General features: G+C 36.2%; 3 protein-coding genes and 1 pseudogene across 9 annotated transcripts; 3 read left to right on the top strand and 1 right to left on the bottom strand.

Annotated features, from left to right (window-relative positions):
- Window positions 1-393: 393 nt before the first annotated feature.
- LOC110809519 (uncharacterized) lies at window positions 394-4,955 on the bottom strand (annotated as a pseudogene). Its single transcript, XR_015821502.1, has 2 exons — window positions 3,952-4,955; window positions 394-1,075 (listed from the first exon to the last, which is right to left on the bottom strand). The product of XR_015821502.1 is annotated as an uncharacterized LOC110809519 (transcript).
- Window positions 4,956-5,808: 853 nt separating this feature from the next.
- Window positions 5,809-10,190, top strand: LOC110809521 (uncharacterized). Of its 3 annotated transcripts, none has more exons than XM_088222608.1 (6): window positions 5,809-5,916; window positions 6,044-6,242; window positions 6,377-6,570; window positions 6,820-7,141; window positions 8,084-8,197; window positions 9,436-10,190. In XM_088222608.1, exons 2-6 carry the CDS (start codon window positions 6,147-6,149, stop codon window positions 9,469-9,471), a joined length of 762 nt encoding a protein of 253 aa, XP_088078734.1. In that variant the 5' UTR covers window positions 5,809-5,916; window positions 6,044-6,146; the 3' UTR covers window positions 9,472-10,190. The 3 variants fall into 3 exon arrangements, with proteins under 3 accessions (XP_088078734.1, XP_088078735.1, XP_088078733.1); XM_088222609.1 differs by having other exon boundaries at window positions 5,877-5,895; XM_088222607.1 differs by lacking the exon at window positions 5,809-5,916 and having other exon boundaries at window positions 5,925-6,242.
- A 1,037-nt stretch (window positions 10,191-11,227) lies between these two features.
- On the top strand, window positions 11,228-15,018 carry LOC110809569 (aluminum-activated malate transporter 12-like). 2 transcript variants are annotated; one of them, XR_015821501.1, is made up of 7 exons: window positions 11,228-11,865; window positions 11,966-12,106; window positions 12,197-12,469; window positions 12,585-12,706; window positions 12,966-13,109; window positions 13,221-14,548; window positions 14,666-15,018. XR_015821501.1 is itself a non-coding variant. In XM_022035440.2 (6 exons), the coding sequence occupies exons 1-6, from the start codon at window positions 11,595-11,597 to the stop codon at window positions 13,851-13,853; spliced, it is 1,584 nt and encodes a 527-aa protein (XP_021891132.1). In that variant the 5' UTR covers window positions 11,228-11,594; the 3' UTR covers window positions 13,854-14,549. The 2 variants fall into 2 exon arrangements, 1 of the variants encoding a protein (XP_021891132.1); XM_022035440.2 differs by lacking the exon at window positions 14,666-15,018 and having other exon boundaries at window positions 13,221-14,549.
- On the top strand, window positions 14,407-16,742 carry LOC110809583 (E3 ubiquitin-protein ligase SIRP1). 3 transcript variants are annotated; one of them, XM_022035458.2, is made up of 2 exons: window positions 14,407-14,548; window positions 15,423-16,742. In XM_022035458.2, the coding sequence occupies exon 2, from the start codon at window positions 15,457-15,459 to the stop codon at window positions 16,507-16,509; it is 1,053 nt and encodes a 350-aa protein (XP_021891150.1). In that variant the 5' UTR covers window positions 14,407-14,548; window positions 15,423-15,456; the 3' UTR covers window positions 16,510-16,742. The 3 variants fall into 3 exon arrangements, with proteins under 3 accessions (XP_021891150.1, XP_088078730.1, XP_088078729.1); XM_088222604.1 differs by lacking the exon at window positions 14,407-14,548 and adding an exon at window positions 14,564-14,804; XM_088222603.1 differs by lacking the exon at window positions 14,407-14,548 and adding an exon at window positions 14,881-15,017.
- Window positions 16,743-17,352: the final 610 nt, after the last annotated feature.

Genomic DNA, 17,352 nt, shown 5'->3' with positions numbered 1-17,352 from the left:
TTATTCCTTATACCTTTTTGTAGATGGTTTTGTGACTAATATGTTTATTTCTCTTGTGGTTTTTTTTTTTTTTTTTCTTTTTTTTTTACTTCGAAATAAGGTGATGATGATTATATAAATCCTTTATATGCAAAAATTGACAATATATTTTAAAAATTAAGAACGAATTATAAGAAATGAGAAAACCCATAAATCACCAAACATGATCGAACTTTGTAAGCTAACTTGAGTATTGTGTATTAGATCATGTAGAAATAAGATTCGAGTCTATTGATCTATTAAAACATCTGAACTACATACATCAATGCACTTCCACTTCGACATCTATAACTTGTTTATATGTATCGATGAATTGTTTAGTGATGGTAAATCTAATTAATATGGCAATAGATATTAAAATTTAAAAATCACCTTTCAGATATCATCAATACTGCAATTTTTGCCAACACCTGAGTAAACATATGAAATGCATATGTAAAGTATAATATATAAGAGAACAATTACAAGGTTATGTGAAAAGACTCTTCCGGGTCCCTAGTTTGCTCTAGGAGTCGCCCATTCCACCCGGAGGATGAGATTCTCATAACCACATCCACTGAGCTTGTTGATACCTCTCTGAGCATCTTCTCCGTTTACCTAGTTGACAAAACCAAATCCTCCGCTCACACTGCTCTTCTGATCAATCGCAACATGAACTCTCAGTAACGGGTCCAAATGTCCGGAACAGCTCCAGCAAGTCTGGTTCCCGAGTGTCTTCGGATAAGTTTGTCACTCGAACCGAGTTCTCGTCATTTCTACGCCTCATATCCGATCCACCACTTCTCTCTGCTCCCGCCCTCATGCTTGGAGGAACATAAGTTGACTTGCCGGTTCCTGCAGCCGCAGCAGATGTTTCCAAAGCACCAGGTTTATCGACAAAACCTTCAGCTTGTGGGGCAAGATCCTTGTAAGGACATCGAGACAGTCCAGTGGTCCCCTTTCTTACCACAGGTTCTGCAAACCATGAGGATGGCACCTCCTTTACCATGTTGAGCCAAGCTATCTCCTGCCACTTTTGGTTCTTCTGGTTTCGAACCTGCATCATTTCTAAATTTACATGTTGCCAAAAATAGTAAAAAAATGTCACACATATCCATCCCAATGGTCCTTTAACTTGATGTTCAAATCCAATTTTCAACTCCAAAACTGAGCAGGATGTAACAGCCTAAAACTTCAGGCATAACTTTGATTCACATATTGTATGGAGCTATTTAGTAACTTGAGATAGACTAACAGGCTGCCGATACAAAATTTGACCTGCATATCCCCTGGGAATGATAACTTGGAAGAAAACTTTTTGTCTAAATCTGTTGCACAGTTTATCAATATAGTTAACAACCAAAAAGCAAGACAAGCATTCTGGTTCACTTTTAACAACCATTGATGAAATGTTCCCTCTTGGTGAGCTTACTGACCATTCACACAACACTCCTAATGCTGTTTTGAATGTGATCCCCACCATGAAAAATACAAGTTCTAATATTAAAATAGAAAATAAGACTTCAAAACCACTTTTCATTTCAGAACTCTCTTGTCTGTGAGTGGCATTTGGCACCTCAAGAATGATATAACATTATGTTAAATAATAGAGTTAAACCAATTTTCACATAAGCACAAGTGAACATTAACATCTTATGCATTTTGGTCTTCAGAAAGACAATCAATTTGTAAACATACTAAAAAACCAAAAAGTAAAAGCACGTATCTGCTATTGTTAAAGGATACTAACAAAAAATATTCATTCACATAAGGCGAAAACAAGCAATTGGCTAATTAACCACCCTTTGCAATTGAACCATGCGAGTTCATCTTCAAAAAAGGAAACATAAACAAATCCCACATCAAACAAGGTATATCAAACTACAAATTTTCAGAATGTAATTAGTGACCCAAAAATGAAACCAGATTTCAGCTTCATCAGTAACGGGCCACCAACAGCGTTGTTATCGGTAAGCTTACTGACCATTCACACAAAAAATACAGCCATGGGGCTAGTATGTGATTGGCTAATTAGCCACCTTAACCTGTTAAAAGATTTTTGAATTCTACTGAAGCAAACAAATTAAAAGAAGGGCACTTGATGTATTTAGAGAAATAATATCTAAATATCATGAGAAGTCCAATTCAAGCATTGATCTTCCGAATTAACAATCATAAAAAGGAACCTATAGAAGAAACCTAATTTCCATAAACCTATAAGAACAAAAATATCCAGTGCTGCCATTGGTCCCAGAGAGAAAAACAGAGCATTTCAATAATCCTTTCATCGAATCGCAACTGTAACAAACCAGAGCTTCCCCCTCGTAATTAACAAATAAGCAAAATAAGAAATCAATTCTTGTAACCATCAAACTGAATGCAGAAACCTACAACGCAGTGCCCAAAAAGAATATTCATTTCCTTCCCATGTCCTACTTAACCAAAAACACATTTCTAAGATTTTAGCAAAGAAAAAAAAAATAACCATACCAGAAATGGTACTCACACGCACAGCCATAGATAGAGCAAGAGGGTAAGCATTTTTTTAATGTTACATGGTGAAACTATTAAGTCTATCAAGGGATCTTGAAGCTTAATTTTGATTAACCATCATACAGATGAGCACTCTGAGTCAACATAACATGAGAGAATTATTTAGCTAAGCTGAGATTGATTAACAAGTACCAGTACAAACTCTGATTTTTGTTTCCCCTAGAAATGGAAAAACTTCAAAAGAGAATTTAATATATAAAATGTGTTGCATGTTTTATCAATATAGTTAACAACAAAAAGTAGAGGAGCATTCTGCTTCAGTATTAAGGGCCACTAACAAATTATACTCTTTTGACCTTACGGACCACGCACACAAAACAACAGCCAATGCTGTTGAAGCATGATTGATGAACTGTCCATCGTTATGAAAGAAAATGCATAACAAAGATTATGAGACTCCTCTGTATTTCACTAGTTTAAATTAAATCTTATGTTTACTAGCTCAATTCCTTGGTGCCTCATGAATGATCATAAACTTTTTTTGGCTTAAAAAAAGAAGAATCTTATTACTGTAGCTAAAAGCTAAAAAAGTAAAAGCAACCATCTATTTCAGTGTCAAAAGATGCTAAAAAATCTTTCTTTTGGTGAGCTAACCGGCCTTTCACATTGGGATCATATATGTCATTGGCTAATTAGACATAATTAGCAAATGAACCACAAAAGTAATTCTCTAAACAAGGAAAACAAAATCCCCAACAAAGACCAAGGTATACTGAACTATACATTTTATGAATGTAGCTAGTGACCTAAAAATGAAACTAGATTTCAGCTTCATTGGTATAAGAGCACCAACAGCACTGTTATCGGTGAGCCTACTGACCATTCACATAAAATTACAGCCATGCAGCTAGTATGTGATTGGCTAATTAGCCACCTTAACCTATTTTAAACTCAATGCATAAATCTTGAAAAAATAAATTTGAAGAACAGAAGAGCATTTGCAGTATTTAGAGAAATCAATATCTATCTAGTCCTATGAATGAGGCTATGAATGAAGATATAATTGAGAACTCCAATCAAAACATTGATTTTCCAAAAAACAAGCACAAAATGAACCTACAAATGAAGTTTAAAATCAATAAATCTATAGAATCCGAAGATCCAACTCTGCATTTAAGCTAACAGATAAAAAAAAAAAGAGCATTTCAAAGTCATAGCTTAAGTAACCAGAGCTTCCCCCTCTTGATAAACGAATAAGCAAAACAAAATCTCTTTCTATAATCACTCAAACTGAAAGCAGAAACCCAGAGCAATGCTATATATATCCTGTCTACCCACATATTCATTTATAAAATTTCAGCAAATAAAAACTCTACATATACTTATATAGTATACGTACATACATATACACAGAGAGAGAGAGAGAGAAGAGAGATATACCAGGCGCTCTAGGTCGTTCCAGAAGGATCTCCTCGGTCGAGACCATGGGGAAACGACTACCAACATCCTCGTGGACCGCATAGCCAAACTTAGCCCAGCCTTTCCGCTCCATGGCCCGTTTGCTAACCCTAGCCTTGGCGAGTTTCCGTACCCGGGTCGTGGTGGTGATCTTGACCCTGTTCCCGTCCTCGTCGAACTTATATTCGATCACCTTTTTGATCCCGTTCTCGTCCGGTCCATGGACCTGCTTCGGCGCCAGCAAGAAGTCCAGATCCTCTCCATCGTCTTCATCCAGCCCCCCCACCGCAGCTTGCTCGGATTAGTTTTACCAGTCGCCATCAGTCGACATCGGAACTGAGTTTCGGGCACCTGGCTGCCTTCTGCGAATTAGGGTACTTGGAGAAATTTGAAGCTAGTAGGTATTTATTTGCCCAAAAAACAATCATAACTCAACCCCCAATATTTCATATTTCAACTCCCAACTTTTTTGCCCAAAGAACAATCACCACTGAACTTGTATCTTTGAATCTTTTTGTTCTTGTTGAATTTAAAGTTGTCAAAACAACGATCGCGTAGAAAATAAAGAAAATTGATATTGCATGGTTTTGATTGGTAGACTATGTTCCATATAAGTCAATATATATATATATATATATTCTCATCCCGATTCAATAATGCCATTTATCCCACTTACCCTATTACCAAACAGGAAACAGTAAAATCGATTGTTTCTAACAATTGTTCTTAAAACATCCACCACTTACAATTTTCCTAAATCCAAGAGTTTCAAAGTTTCTTAATTTTAATGTCAAATCTTCTTTTTTTTTTTTTAGAGGAAAGAAATGCATCGAATGTTATATAAAAATCCAAAAATGAATTTTCTTCCCCCTTGGAATGGGTATCATTCAAAAAACCTTAAAAACTCAGCTGCCATTTGAGCAGCAATGTATGGCATAATATTATTCCATAAATCGAGCGCAATTTATTCAAAACGAATTGGAATATCTTACGAATCTTATCAAACATGAACTTCGAATTCGGATATCCTCGTTTACCCTTTTGTTTATACTAGTCCTCCGCCGCCTCAACAATGACGCCATAGAAGCAACCTAATCGAGACATGGCAAGAGAAAACTTCAACAAAATGGTTGATCCAAGTCTCAAGGCCTCTCTGCCAGGAATTTCTCGCTGCCCGCCCGTCCATCAAATCTTCATAGAATGCCAAAAAACAAGAAAACAAACAATTAAATTTAGAAAATATTTGTTATTCAAAACTCAACAAAAGTGACACATAACTATGCTTTAAGAAGCAACCAACCAAACACTCTCAAAATACATACCTGCAACTTTGGGTCTCCATCTTGGAGAAATAAGTTGATTATGTAAACCTTTTTCATATTTTGAAAATTAATAACAAATTATTAAATACGAGACGACGAATCTATAAATTACTAAATTATTATCAACTTTGTAAGCTGATTTTGGATCGGATATTGAACATCAGGTCACCGCGTAGACAGACTTGAGTTCAAGTCTGACGGTTCGTTAACATACCTCAACTGCATACATCAATGTATTTTTACTTAACATTTATTGTAACGATAAATGGTTATACGTCGCAAGATATTTAATACATAAAAATATTTTTAAAATATAAAAAATTAAAAGAAAAAAAGTTTAGAGTTTAATATATTTTAAAAATTAATAATAATTTAAAATATTATTAGCGGTAAGATATGTAATTATGGTATGAATACAATTTGAGTACGCATTAAATTAAAATATTATATAAAATTATTATTTTATTATTTTAAAAAATTTAATTTAGGGAAATAATTAAAAGTTAAAAAGAAAAAAAAAAAAATTGTGCAGAGGAAGCCAAGGCATTTAAGTTGTGCAGAGACTCGGAAAGCGTGACGAAGTGATTATCATGATGAAGGGAATGTAATCAGTCCCGCCAAACCAGTTCATATAAATCTCTCTCTCTTTTTTTTTTTTTTTTTTTTCCTCTTTTTTACTATTAATTCTCCATTTTTCATTTTTCGATCAAACCACGAGGTTTTTCTTTATTGATTCTTGGTTGGGTTTGTAGGGGGAAGAAGACGAAGAACCGGAATCGGACGCCTTTTTTCTTTTCCATTTTTACTCTTCTTTTCTGTATAATCATGGAATAATACATGTACGAAGCAAAATAGATGATGCTTTGTGCTTCACTGAGGGATCGAATACAGCCTTGGCTTCGCGACTATGACAGGCTACAATATCTCGCCGTCGTCCTCATTTACATTCAAGTATCTCTCTATTCCAATTCTAATCTGATCTAGGGTTCACTTCTTCTCCGTTTTATTGATTGATTCGTCTATCGGTGTTATCTGTTTTATTATTTCCTTTTCTTGGAGAAAACGTGGCAATTTCTTTGTTGCAGATTGGGTGCGCGTTGGTTGGATCGCTAGGGGCATTGTACAATGGCGTCCTGTTGATTAACTTGGCCATTGCTTTGTTCGCTCTCGTTGCCATCGAGAGCAGCAGTCAGAGCCTCGGCCGCACCTACGCTGTTCTTCTTTTCTGCGCCATTCTCCTCGACATTTCTTGGTTTATTCTATTCTCTCGTGATATTTGGTGCGTCTTCTTCGTCTTCTCTTTTTCAGTCTTGTTTTTATTTCCTTCATCAGATTGTATGTACCTCCTTTTCGGTAAAGTTTGTCTTCTAATTGGACTACTTATCTTTGTTCCGGGTTGGAACCTAGTACGTTCTTATTACATGTTTGTCTCTTTAATTGCGTTCATAAACTATATCTGGATTGAATTCGAGACCGTGATTATCAATCCTTCTCTGCTTTAACCAAAGGCATTATCCTATTTGTACAGGACCATTTCTTCCGAGACTTATGGAATATATTTTATTTTTTCCGTAAAGCTCACACTGGCAATGCAGATTGCTGGCTTTTCCGTGAGGTTGTCATCCTCACTCTTATGGATTCAGATTTACAGGCTGGGGGTTTCTTATGTAGATGCTACAGCACCACGGGAAGCAGATTTTGATTTAAGAAACAGTTTCTTAAGTCCTTCAACTCCTGCTGTAGTTAGACAATGCTCGGGATCTGATGATGTTTTAGGCGGCTCTATATATGATCCAGCCTATTACTCATCTCTCTTTGAAGAAGGTCAAGACAATAGAAATTCACCCGGGGTAGGTTATTCTTCATGTGCCCAGTCATCATATATTCAAGCTTGGATTATGTTTTTGACTGCTTTCTATCAATTTGTTTTACTGCCATTTATTTCCCTTGATACGCTTTTAACCACTTCTTACGGCCATGTATTGCTAATCAAATGTTTGTTGTCTGGCTAGATAAAAAAGAGGGAAGGGGTGTTCCAGAAAACAAATATGAATGCAAATCGATGTACTGAAATTTGAGTAGGTTTTTAACTGAATGGATTGTACTTGTGAATTGAAAATAGATCTGAACATTGAAATTTTTCTGGAAATCTGTTAGTGATATGGACCAATTGGAATACATTACTTGCGGATATGATTTTGGGGCCCTATTTTTAATATTGCCTTGCAATTGAGTTGTTGGGATAGCTTTGCTGATGAATAGACGTCTCTTTGCCATTTTTTCCTTTCATTACTAAACAGTCCTCCCAATAGAATGTTATGTGCAGATTTTCTCAAAAGGTTTTGTCTTCCTTACACTTCATGGAAATAATGACCTAATGTAACTGAGCTAAGCTTAAGTACTTATGGGAGTTACCATATTTGAGACATTCAAGGGCTTTATAAGTATTTTCCATTAATTGAAGAATCATGTGCTAGCTCCTCTCAGAATGGATATTAGGTCTTATCACATGCTATATTGTGTTGTTGTCAGTTAATTGTGAAAAGTTACTATGCTCTAAGCTTGGGAAGACATTTACAACTCATAGCATCATTATGTTAAGTCAATATTTTTGGAGTAGATATCTACAGCCAGGAACTTATGCCATAATTTAAACTAATTAACCTATGCTAAACTGTTGTTATGTTACTACTATATTACTGTGCAAGTGCCATCTGATTTCTATTTATTTCTTTTTGTGCTTAACTGAATCAATAATTTCCATTTCTTTTGTGTATTTATCACCTTTGTAGCAAACAAACTATTCTGTTGGTGCCAATAATGTAATTGGTGATAGTGGATCTACTTCTAGTGCTGATGCCCGTCAGCTGAAAGTATCATTGAGCAGATCCTTGCAGGCCATTGATGTAAGTGCCAACACAAGGCATCTCAAAACAGATGCTTTAGGATTGTATTTTGCTATATGTTTAAAATTTTATGCTCTCTCGTAAGGCCAATGAAATGCAGAGAAGCTGTTTAGAAAAAGCTTGGATTGAGGATAATGCCATTTATTTACTGTTTGACAGAACCAATTCCATTAGGTTTGCTTTTCTTTTATTTCTAGGAGCTAGTTTTTGTATTGTTTGCTTTTCTTTTACTTTTCGAGCTCACAGAGAATGTTTTATTCTCCTTGACTGTATTCTTCTTTCCCTTCAATATTAATAATATTTTTTCTTCTATAAAAAAAGGAAAAATTCCATTAGGTTTGATGTGTATACTTCTAGTTTTTTGCCCTCTGCTGGAGGTGTTTCTAGATTGATGAACTGTCTTACTCACTGGTGTGGCTATCTAGTTGGACTTGGGTTTCTAAAAAGGTCTGATGATAGCTTGGTTGTTAACATGAAGTTGCTAAATTTTTTATTCAGCACAAGAATTTTGTTTAATATATCAACTCAGGGTCTTTTTTGGGCTGAAGTATAAACAGCAGAATAACGTCTCATAAAGATAACTAAAGCCATTTGGGCATCGAACTTTCACCCATGAACATCCCCTGCTCTTGAACTTTTACAGATTGCCTCTGCTGTTCATATGCATTTGTGTATCTTCTTGGCTTTGATGTACTCCAATCATACAAACTGCATTTCTGCAATTTCATTAGTGCATTGCACGTGTTTTTTCCCTTTTAAGGTCTGCTGATCTTGTTTTTCAATGTTGCTTTGCCCTGTTTTCTTATAACCATTAGTTTCTAATATAACCAATAACAGAAAATTTCTTCTTATAACCATTTACTTATTTCTCCTTGTTCATATTGCCAATTTGAAAGAAAGAAACAGAAGAAAATAAATAGATGGAAGATTTTTTCTCTCTTGAATGAAAAAAATGCACTAGAAAAATGACGTTCTCCACGTCTTAGATATGTTTACTCTCTTTGCATATCTTTGTCTTCTTGGTCTGCTAATTCCAGTTTGTTTCTTTGGTGTCCTTATTGAGTATGTGATTATTGTCAAGGCCATTGCTCCTAACTTTCTGTTCCATTGGGAATATATTCAAGTATACAGTTCATTCATCTTCCACTTGTCAAAAAACAGAAAGTTCTTTCATATGCCCAAATAGGGTTGTATTAATTGTCACTTGGCTGGTAGCTGACTGGATTTAGTTTTTGCAGGAGGAGAAGGTGACAGGAAAGCCTGAGACAGTTTGAAGTTGCGTATGGTATTGGTGATGGAGTCCAGCAGCTGTGAAAAAAGAAAGAGGCAAGGTTGTTTTCCACTTGGATATACGCTATCTTGAAGTCTCCTCATTGCAGCCAAATTTGGGAACGGATGTGGGATTTGTAGAGTTTCCCTTGTATTTTTTTTTTTACTTTTTTGTAATTTTTGTCCTCTAGAATCATAGTTGAGAATTATAAGAGTTGGAAAGGCAATCGGTTTCATTTGTTTGTAGAAGGTTTTAGCGCATCGCTTCATGTTGTAGAAACTGAACTCTCTAGGGGATTCGCATGGCAACAATACTTACGCTCCTAAGAGGATTTAATAGAGCTTGTAAGAAAGAGTATATAAATTCATGGTCAAGGACTTTTTGGGTTATTGCAGAGGAGTAGAATGCAAATGTGACATCCAAGAGGTCGTGAAGGTGGGTTTTGCATAGTTGAGTGGGTTGATTTGGCAATGGAGCTTGGCAGGCAAGAGAATTGACATTGGGTTGAAGAACTGACATTATGTGTAAAGAAGTGCCAAACATAATATTTTAGGTTGTTGCTAGTGAGTCTATATATTATAGCTGAGTGATACTTAAAAATGTATCTTTTTTCTGTTTCTTCTTTTTTTTTTGTCTGTTATTTCTTGTCAGGGACCTAAAATCAGCTTTTGTGATAATCAGAAGTGAGGGATGATGATGATCCAGTAGTTTGATAGTTAAAAATGTTCTAACAGTTTTTATTTGAATGTTAGTGATAATTGTTGCACTGAAAAAAAAAATATATATAAATGGTATTAAACAATTTTTTATTATAATTCTTGTTTTTCTTTCAAGCCGTTAAAAGGCAGAAATCAATATGATTTGAAAATAAATTTAGTTAAATAATTATACTAATTAATTTAAATTACTGTCTTCAGCAAGTTTGATTATCATGTTTTTGATACTTTTCTTGTTCGAAACTCTCTCAACGAGGTGTTGCTCTTGTTTTCGCTCTCTCCTGTCTTCTCGGTTTCTGGTAAGGAAGAAAAGAATCATTTCTAGCTCTCCGTAATTTTTGTTGGACGTCGAAGAAGTTGTTAGAATTATCGTCTCTTCCGGAGAAATTGAATGTACTGGTGTTTTACATGTGTTGACATCAAACGTCCATTTTGTCAAAGTGGATTCGTTCAAGAAATGGGCGATTGCACGAGTCAACAGCCTCGTTGTGATTTTGGATGGGAGCTTGGCCTCTCTCTTTGGGCCCTGTTCTTGCTTGGCATGACGAGCAATTCCCCTAGCAGAAGAAGAAGGCTTAGGAGAGAGGAATTTAGGAAGAAGATGGTGGATAATGACAATGAGGAAGCATACCAGGGTCCAATTGGGTCTCCCGATGATTTGTTTGCTTCAGCATTTGGCGGAGAATAATCCAAATAGGCACTGGGACTCCACCACCACAAAAGGAAGCAGTTGCAGTTGAATCAGTGCCTACAGTGAAGATAAGGGGATAGCATGCAGTTTTCAGTCTGTTCGATGGGTTTGAGATAGGTGTCCAACTCAAGGAAATGCCATGTAAGTATAAATTTCATTGTGGGTGCATATTTTCTAGGAACTAAGGTACTGTTTTATATGAGATATGAAGTAAACTAGATGATATTACTGATTGCGTTTTGATAAATATGCATGGATTTGGTATATAGATTGTTGTTAAGTAGCCAATCCAATCTTGTGGATTGAAATCGTGAGGAGGCAACCACGGACGGTGATTTTTGGATGAATGACTAATATGTATCATGGAAATATGGCAGCTACTTCTTTTGAATATGTGGGATGTTTTCATTGTTATTTATGTGACGGAGACAATTGTTTATTCCAGAAACTAGTTATATTGTTCGCCAGTATTAAAGAGTGTTGACTTATTGAACATGTATCTATCTATCTCGTGCGCTTTACCATGTAAGGCATGTGAATATAGCAACTGCATGAACTATGACCTCTCATGTAAAGTAGTTTAGCTACCAGCCTGCTACCTGGAGGCCACATAAATTCAGCTGCAATGTTTATATAAGACAAAATTAGAACTGCAAATAAATTTTGGGCATACAGAAGAGCAGATCAAGCAAGATACTGTGTGATAAAGCGCACGGGGGCATGGAGACAGGCGGCGTTGTTGTCGATAGTAAGGTAGAAAAATGGAAGAAAATTTTGAGTGAGAGGATGAGAAGTTGGAGTGGTCTTTTGTGGAGACAAGTCTGGAAGGCTGGTAGAGAAGATCCGAGAAGAGTGATTCATTCGTTGAAAGTTGGCTTCTCTCTGACACTCGTCTCTTTGTTGTACCTGATTGAGCCTTTGTTCAAAGGTGTTGGACAAAGTGCTATCTGGGCTGTCATGACTGTCGTTGTTGTTCTTGAGTTCACCGCAGGTAACTACATCATATGTATATACACATATTCTTCCATCTAAGATTTAAGTATTTACTGACCTTAAAAAAATTAATTAAATGCATGCATGTTTAAATGCAGGAGCAACATTATGCAAAGGGCTTAACAGGGGACTGGGGACGGTGTTAGCCGGATCCTTGGCTTTTTTAATTGAGTATATTGCCAATGAGTCCGGGAAAGTTTTCAGAGCTGTTTTCATTGGAGCTGCTGTTTTCTTCATAGGTAATCAAAATTAGAATTTAATTCTTTATATGTTATATATCGTGACAATTTGAATGTTGGGCTATAAGTAGTTAATGTAATGAATTGCAGGAGGTGCAGCAACATACATAAGATTCTTCCCCTACATAAAGAAGAACTATGACTATGGAGTAGTGATATTCCTTTTGACCTTCAATCTGATAACTGTGTCCAGCTACCGTGTCAACAATGTACTCAAGATTGCACATGATCGCTTCTATACCATTGCCATTGGTTGCGCCGTCTGCCTTTTCATGTCTCTTTTGATTTTCCCAATTTGGTCTGGAGAAGATCTCCACAATTACACTGTTGCCAAGCTTGAAGGCCTTGCTAAATCCATTGAAGGTATACACACACACACACGCACACACACTCACCAATTATCTGTCTTTCAGTTTATAATTTTCCCAAAGTATATATTTAAAATATCAAATCTCACTTAGATGTTTTATTGATGCAGTATGTGTGAATGATTACTTCAGCGATAATCAAAAGGAGGTACCAGAGGACACATCAACTGAAGATCCCATCTACAAAGGTTACAAGGCGGTTTTGGACTCAAAATCTACTGATGAAACCTTAGTAAGTTCTTAATTTTTACTGCTTATTAATATAGAATTAAATTATGATAGGTAACTCAGATGACATGATACTTTTATTTCAAATCCTATCTCATCTCATTTGAAAAAAGCATTTTATTAATAATAGTTTATGAGACCACGAGTAACATAATTGAAAGTTTTAACGAATCATAAATAAACTTAAAATAACATAATCCTAGAAACTAATTAGTTGTTGGATAATATGATTGTGTTCGTTTACTAGTTCGTGGAAAATGTAGGCGTTGCATGCGAGTTGGGAGCCTAGGCACTCTAGACATTGTTACCGATTTCCATGGCAGCAATATGTGAAATTGGGAGCTGTTCTTCGCCAATTTGGTTACACTGTAGTTGCGCTGCATGGATGTTTACAAACTGAAATTCAGGTAACAATGATAGTCTAAAGATTTTCAAGGGCGTAAACTTGTATTATGAATATAAGTAAATTACTCTAGCTAGCTAGTTAAAAATTTATTCTCAAATATGTGATTTGTTAGACTCCACCATCTGTTCGATCTCTTTTCAAAGATCCATGCATTCGATTAGCTGGCGAAGTAACCAAGGTACTAATGAAACTGGCAACAAGCATAAGAAACCGCCAACATTGCTCACCAGAGATACTCTCCGATCATCTCCACGAGGCATTACAGGATCTAAACACTGCTGTAAAATCCCAACCAAAGCTGTTTCTGGGATCCAAAACCAATCAGTCGGCGACCAACAAGCGAGCTGGCTTGGCAGCAGTAGCACAGACTTTGTCAGATCAAACACGCAAAAGGGGTCAACAAGGAGTATCACTCTCAAGCGTTAAAACGGACAGTTCGGCATTGCTAGAATGGAAATCCAACAAACGGGCATCGGAGCAAGCAGAGCGGAAGACGCTGAGGCCACAGCTGAGCAAGATGGCCCTGACGAGCTTTGAGTTCTCGGAGGCGCTCCCTTTAGCTGCTTTTGCTTCTTTGCTGGTGGAGATGGTGGCGAGGCTTGACAATGTGATTGAAGAAGTGGAGGAGCTTGGAAGGATAGCTGGTTTCAAAGACTACAATCCTGATGATGACACGAATATTGTTATAACTTCACAAACATCTCCACTCAAAACACATTTGCCTTCTAACGGATCAGTTGATTGATACTAATTTCTTCCTAACATGATGGAAGAGAACTTCATCTATCCCAAGACATCTTGCAATCTTCATAAGATTGTAGTTGCACTATCTTCATAGCAGTAGTAAATGTTAATGTTTTTGTTTGGATCATCCTGGCTTAAGAGTTGAGAAGTGAATGGTATAGTAATATCAGGAGTGCCAAACATGATGTTTTAGGTTCCTTCTGTTGATTGTTGCATTATATACATCAAGAAATTTTATTACACAAAAATATTATATTGGAAATATGGTCCGGCCCAGGTCCATTTGGTACAAAAGGGTTAAACACAAATAGAAAATGATTTGACTGGATTTGGGTATAAATTAAATTTAAGGACTTGGCAATTGGGTATCACAGAAGAAGAAAATTATATTTTAATATAAGTTAAAATTTTAATTATTTATAATAATAACCAAATTAAGAAAACAAAACAGCCAAAAAAAAAAATGGAGTGGACACGACAATGCCCAAAAGAACTACGCGTTTGGGTTGTCTTTTAATTCAGGAAAATCAGAGCTGTTTTTAGGACAATTTTCTCTTTCTTTCTTCTCATTTCTCTCCAGAAACAAACAAGGAGAAATTACAGAGAAAAAGAAAACAACTGTTGAGTCCTGGGGGGTACAATTTTCTCAATCTCTCCTCCTCCTCCTCCTCCTCCTCCTCCTCCTCAAGAATTCTGGTAAAGTTTACGTCTTTCATTCTGTTTTATCTCCATTATAATACAATAATATATAACAAGAAATAAATAAAATAATCAATTTTTTTTTTTTTAAAATTTTCCGGGTCAAATATGAAGCTTGATGATTAATCTGAGATGGTTGTTTCTGGGTCAAATACTCTGTGAAGAATACGAAAGTTTTGCAACCCATTGCTGATCATCATCCTTTCAGATTCTTCTTTTTTAGGAATTTCTTCTACCTACCTCTGCTTTTAAGGTTACTTTCCTACAAATTGTATCGCCATCATAAACCCTCTTCTTTAAAGGATAGAGATCTGTTGTTCTGAGATTTTTTTATAATAAAAAAATTTTGTGGTGCTACTTTGCTCCTTGGAGACTCTGGGTCCTCAAGATTTTTGTTGTTTGAAACTCAAGTTGTGGGTGACAAGGTGCTGCTGTTGTTTTCGCTCTCTCTGTATTCGTGGTTTTGGTAAGGAAGAAAAAGAACAAAGAATTCTTTCTAGCTCTTGTTATTCTTTTGGGTTGATTGGTTCAGTTTTTTGGCTGGTTGTAGGTGGTTAGAATTCTGATCTGTTCTGGGAAAATGGAATAGTAGTGTCTTTACTTTTTCATGATCTTTTTCAGTTCTAATCTTGGATTTTTCTACTCCTTTTTTTTTTCTCTTCCCGAGCTGGAGTCTTTCGTTTTCTAGTTAAAATTTTTGGAAATCTGTCCCCCAGCTCAGATCAAGTTTTTCCTTTTTTTTTTTTTCTTGTTGATTTCTTATTTGATTGGAAATTCATTGATCATATTGGAATTTTATCATCTGGACCAAATGGGGGACTGATGTTTTTGATTGAGTTGGTTGTTTTTTATTTGCTTTTGGTTGTGACAGGAAGAAAAAGGTTGGTTGAGGAAGAGAACAAATAATGGAGGAAACAGTAGCGGCAAGGTATTGGTGTTACATGTGTGATCAGATGGTGAACCCCATCATGGAAGTTGAAATCAAATGCCCATTTTGTCAAAGTGGATTTTTGGAAGAAATGGGAGGTGGCACAAATCAAGAGCCTGATTCTGATTTTGGATCGGAGCGTGCCCTCTCTCTTTGGGCCCCAATCTTGCTTGGCATGATGAACAATCCCCAGCGCCGAAGAAGGCTTAGGAGGGTGGAATTTGAGGAAGAAGATGACGATAATGAGAATGATGAAGCACCTCGTGGAGTAGATAGTGAGTTGGATAGAGAACTGGAATCCTTTATTAGGAGGAGAAGAAGAAGTTCGGCTACAATTTTGCAAATGCTTCAAGGCATTCGAGCTGGAATGGCAGCTGAATCTGAGAATCCTGAAACCGAAAGGGATAGGGATAGAGAAAGGGAGCGTGTCATCTTGATCAACCCTCTCAATCAGACAATCTTTGTTCAAGGTTCATATGATTCAAATCAAAGACAGAATCAGGGTCAAATAGGGTCTCTCGGTGATTATTTCATTGGACCTGGACTAGATTTGTTGCTTCAGCATTTGGCAGAGAATGATCCAAATAGGTACGGGACTCCACCAGCACAGAAGGAAGCAGTTGAAGCAATACCTACAGTGAAGATAGGGGAGAGCTTGCAGTGTTCAGTGTGTTTGGATGATTTCGAGATTGGTGGTGAAGCAAAGGAAATGCCATGTAAGCATAAATTTCATAGTGGATGCATATTGACATGGCTTGAGCTCCATAGTTCTTGTCCAGTCTGTAGATACCAACTTCCTGCTGATGAATCGAAGGTTGATTCTGAAAGGTCCTCAAGCCGTGAGAGAGAGGGCAATAACAATGGTGAGGGGAGTGGTGAAGAGGGAGATGGCGATGGTAGAAATGGAAGCGGGAGAAGGTTCATGATCCCATGGCCATTCAATGGCCTCTTCTCTTCTTCCACAGGGGATAATTCGTCCTCAACATCAGGTTCTGAAACTGCAAACACTTCTGAGAGAGATGGGAATTGAGCATATTTTCATGAGTTGTGTGTATGAATACTTATTCTGCCTTGGTTATTGTGTACATAGCGAAAGAAGAGAATGTGTATTAATCTTCTTTTTTTGTAGATTATGTTATTGTTTAATATGGGATTCCAATCCAATTGTTTCTTGATTTGGTCGGAATATTGTTATGTTATTAAGTTGGAATTATTTTTCCCCCCTTCAATTCAATTAAGATGCAAGGATGTTGCTTGTCTGAATTTGTTGAAATCATTAAAGAAGTTTGAAGTTCAGGGTTAAGGACTGTATCTATCAAGGTGTGTCTGTGGGTGGGTGGGGGTGTGTGTGTGTTCTTTTTGGATTTATCAAGTTCAGACACCTCTTCCTTCATAATATACTCTTAGAGATGTGATATGGAGATAAGGAAATATAGTTTTGAATGATCACAATAATCTAATTTTTTCCTTCTCAAACTCATGATTTGGAGCTGCAAGTTTCAAGTTTCAACTATTACATTCTTCAATTTCCTGTCACTAATTTAAGTTTGTGTTAATTAGCTTTTGACCATATTCTATGCGATCATAATGATTATTTTTTTCTCTGTAGATTGTTGTTATCAATTGGGTAAATATATTCAAGTTTACAAAAGTAATCCATCTGAATGTACTGAAAAAGGTAGATCTTTTTAACATTATGAACTGAATTTCTTAAAATATTTTTAAACCAAATAAATTTACTTGAATGCAAAAAAAATAATAATTATTATTATTTCCTTGCTTGGTTTCTTCTCTTATCCCCAGTTGGAAGTGAACCAGAGATTTCTTTCTCAGGAACATAATAAGAAGAAGAAGTGAAGGAGAGATTTGACTT

The sequence above is a fragment of the Carica papaya genome, chromosome 6, assembly GCF_054855325.1.
Source record: "Carica papaya isolate Zhongbai chromosome 6, ASM5485532v1, whole genome shotgun sequence".
NCBI classification, from domain to species: domain Eukaryota; kingdom Viridiplantae; phylum Streptophyta; class Magnoliopsida; order Brassicales; family Caricaceae; genus Carica; species Carica papaya.
The sequence above is the reverse complement of the archived record's forward strand: the minus strand, read 5'-3'. Positions and strand labels throughout refer to the sequence as shown.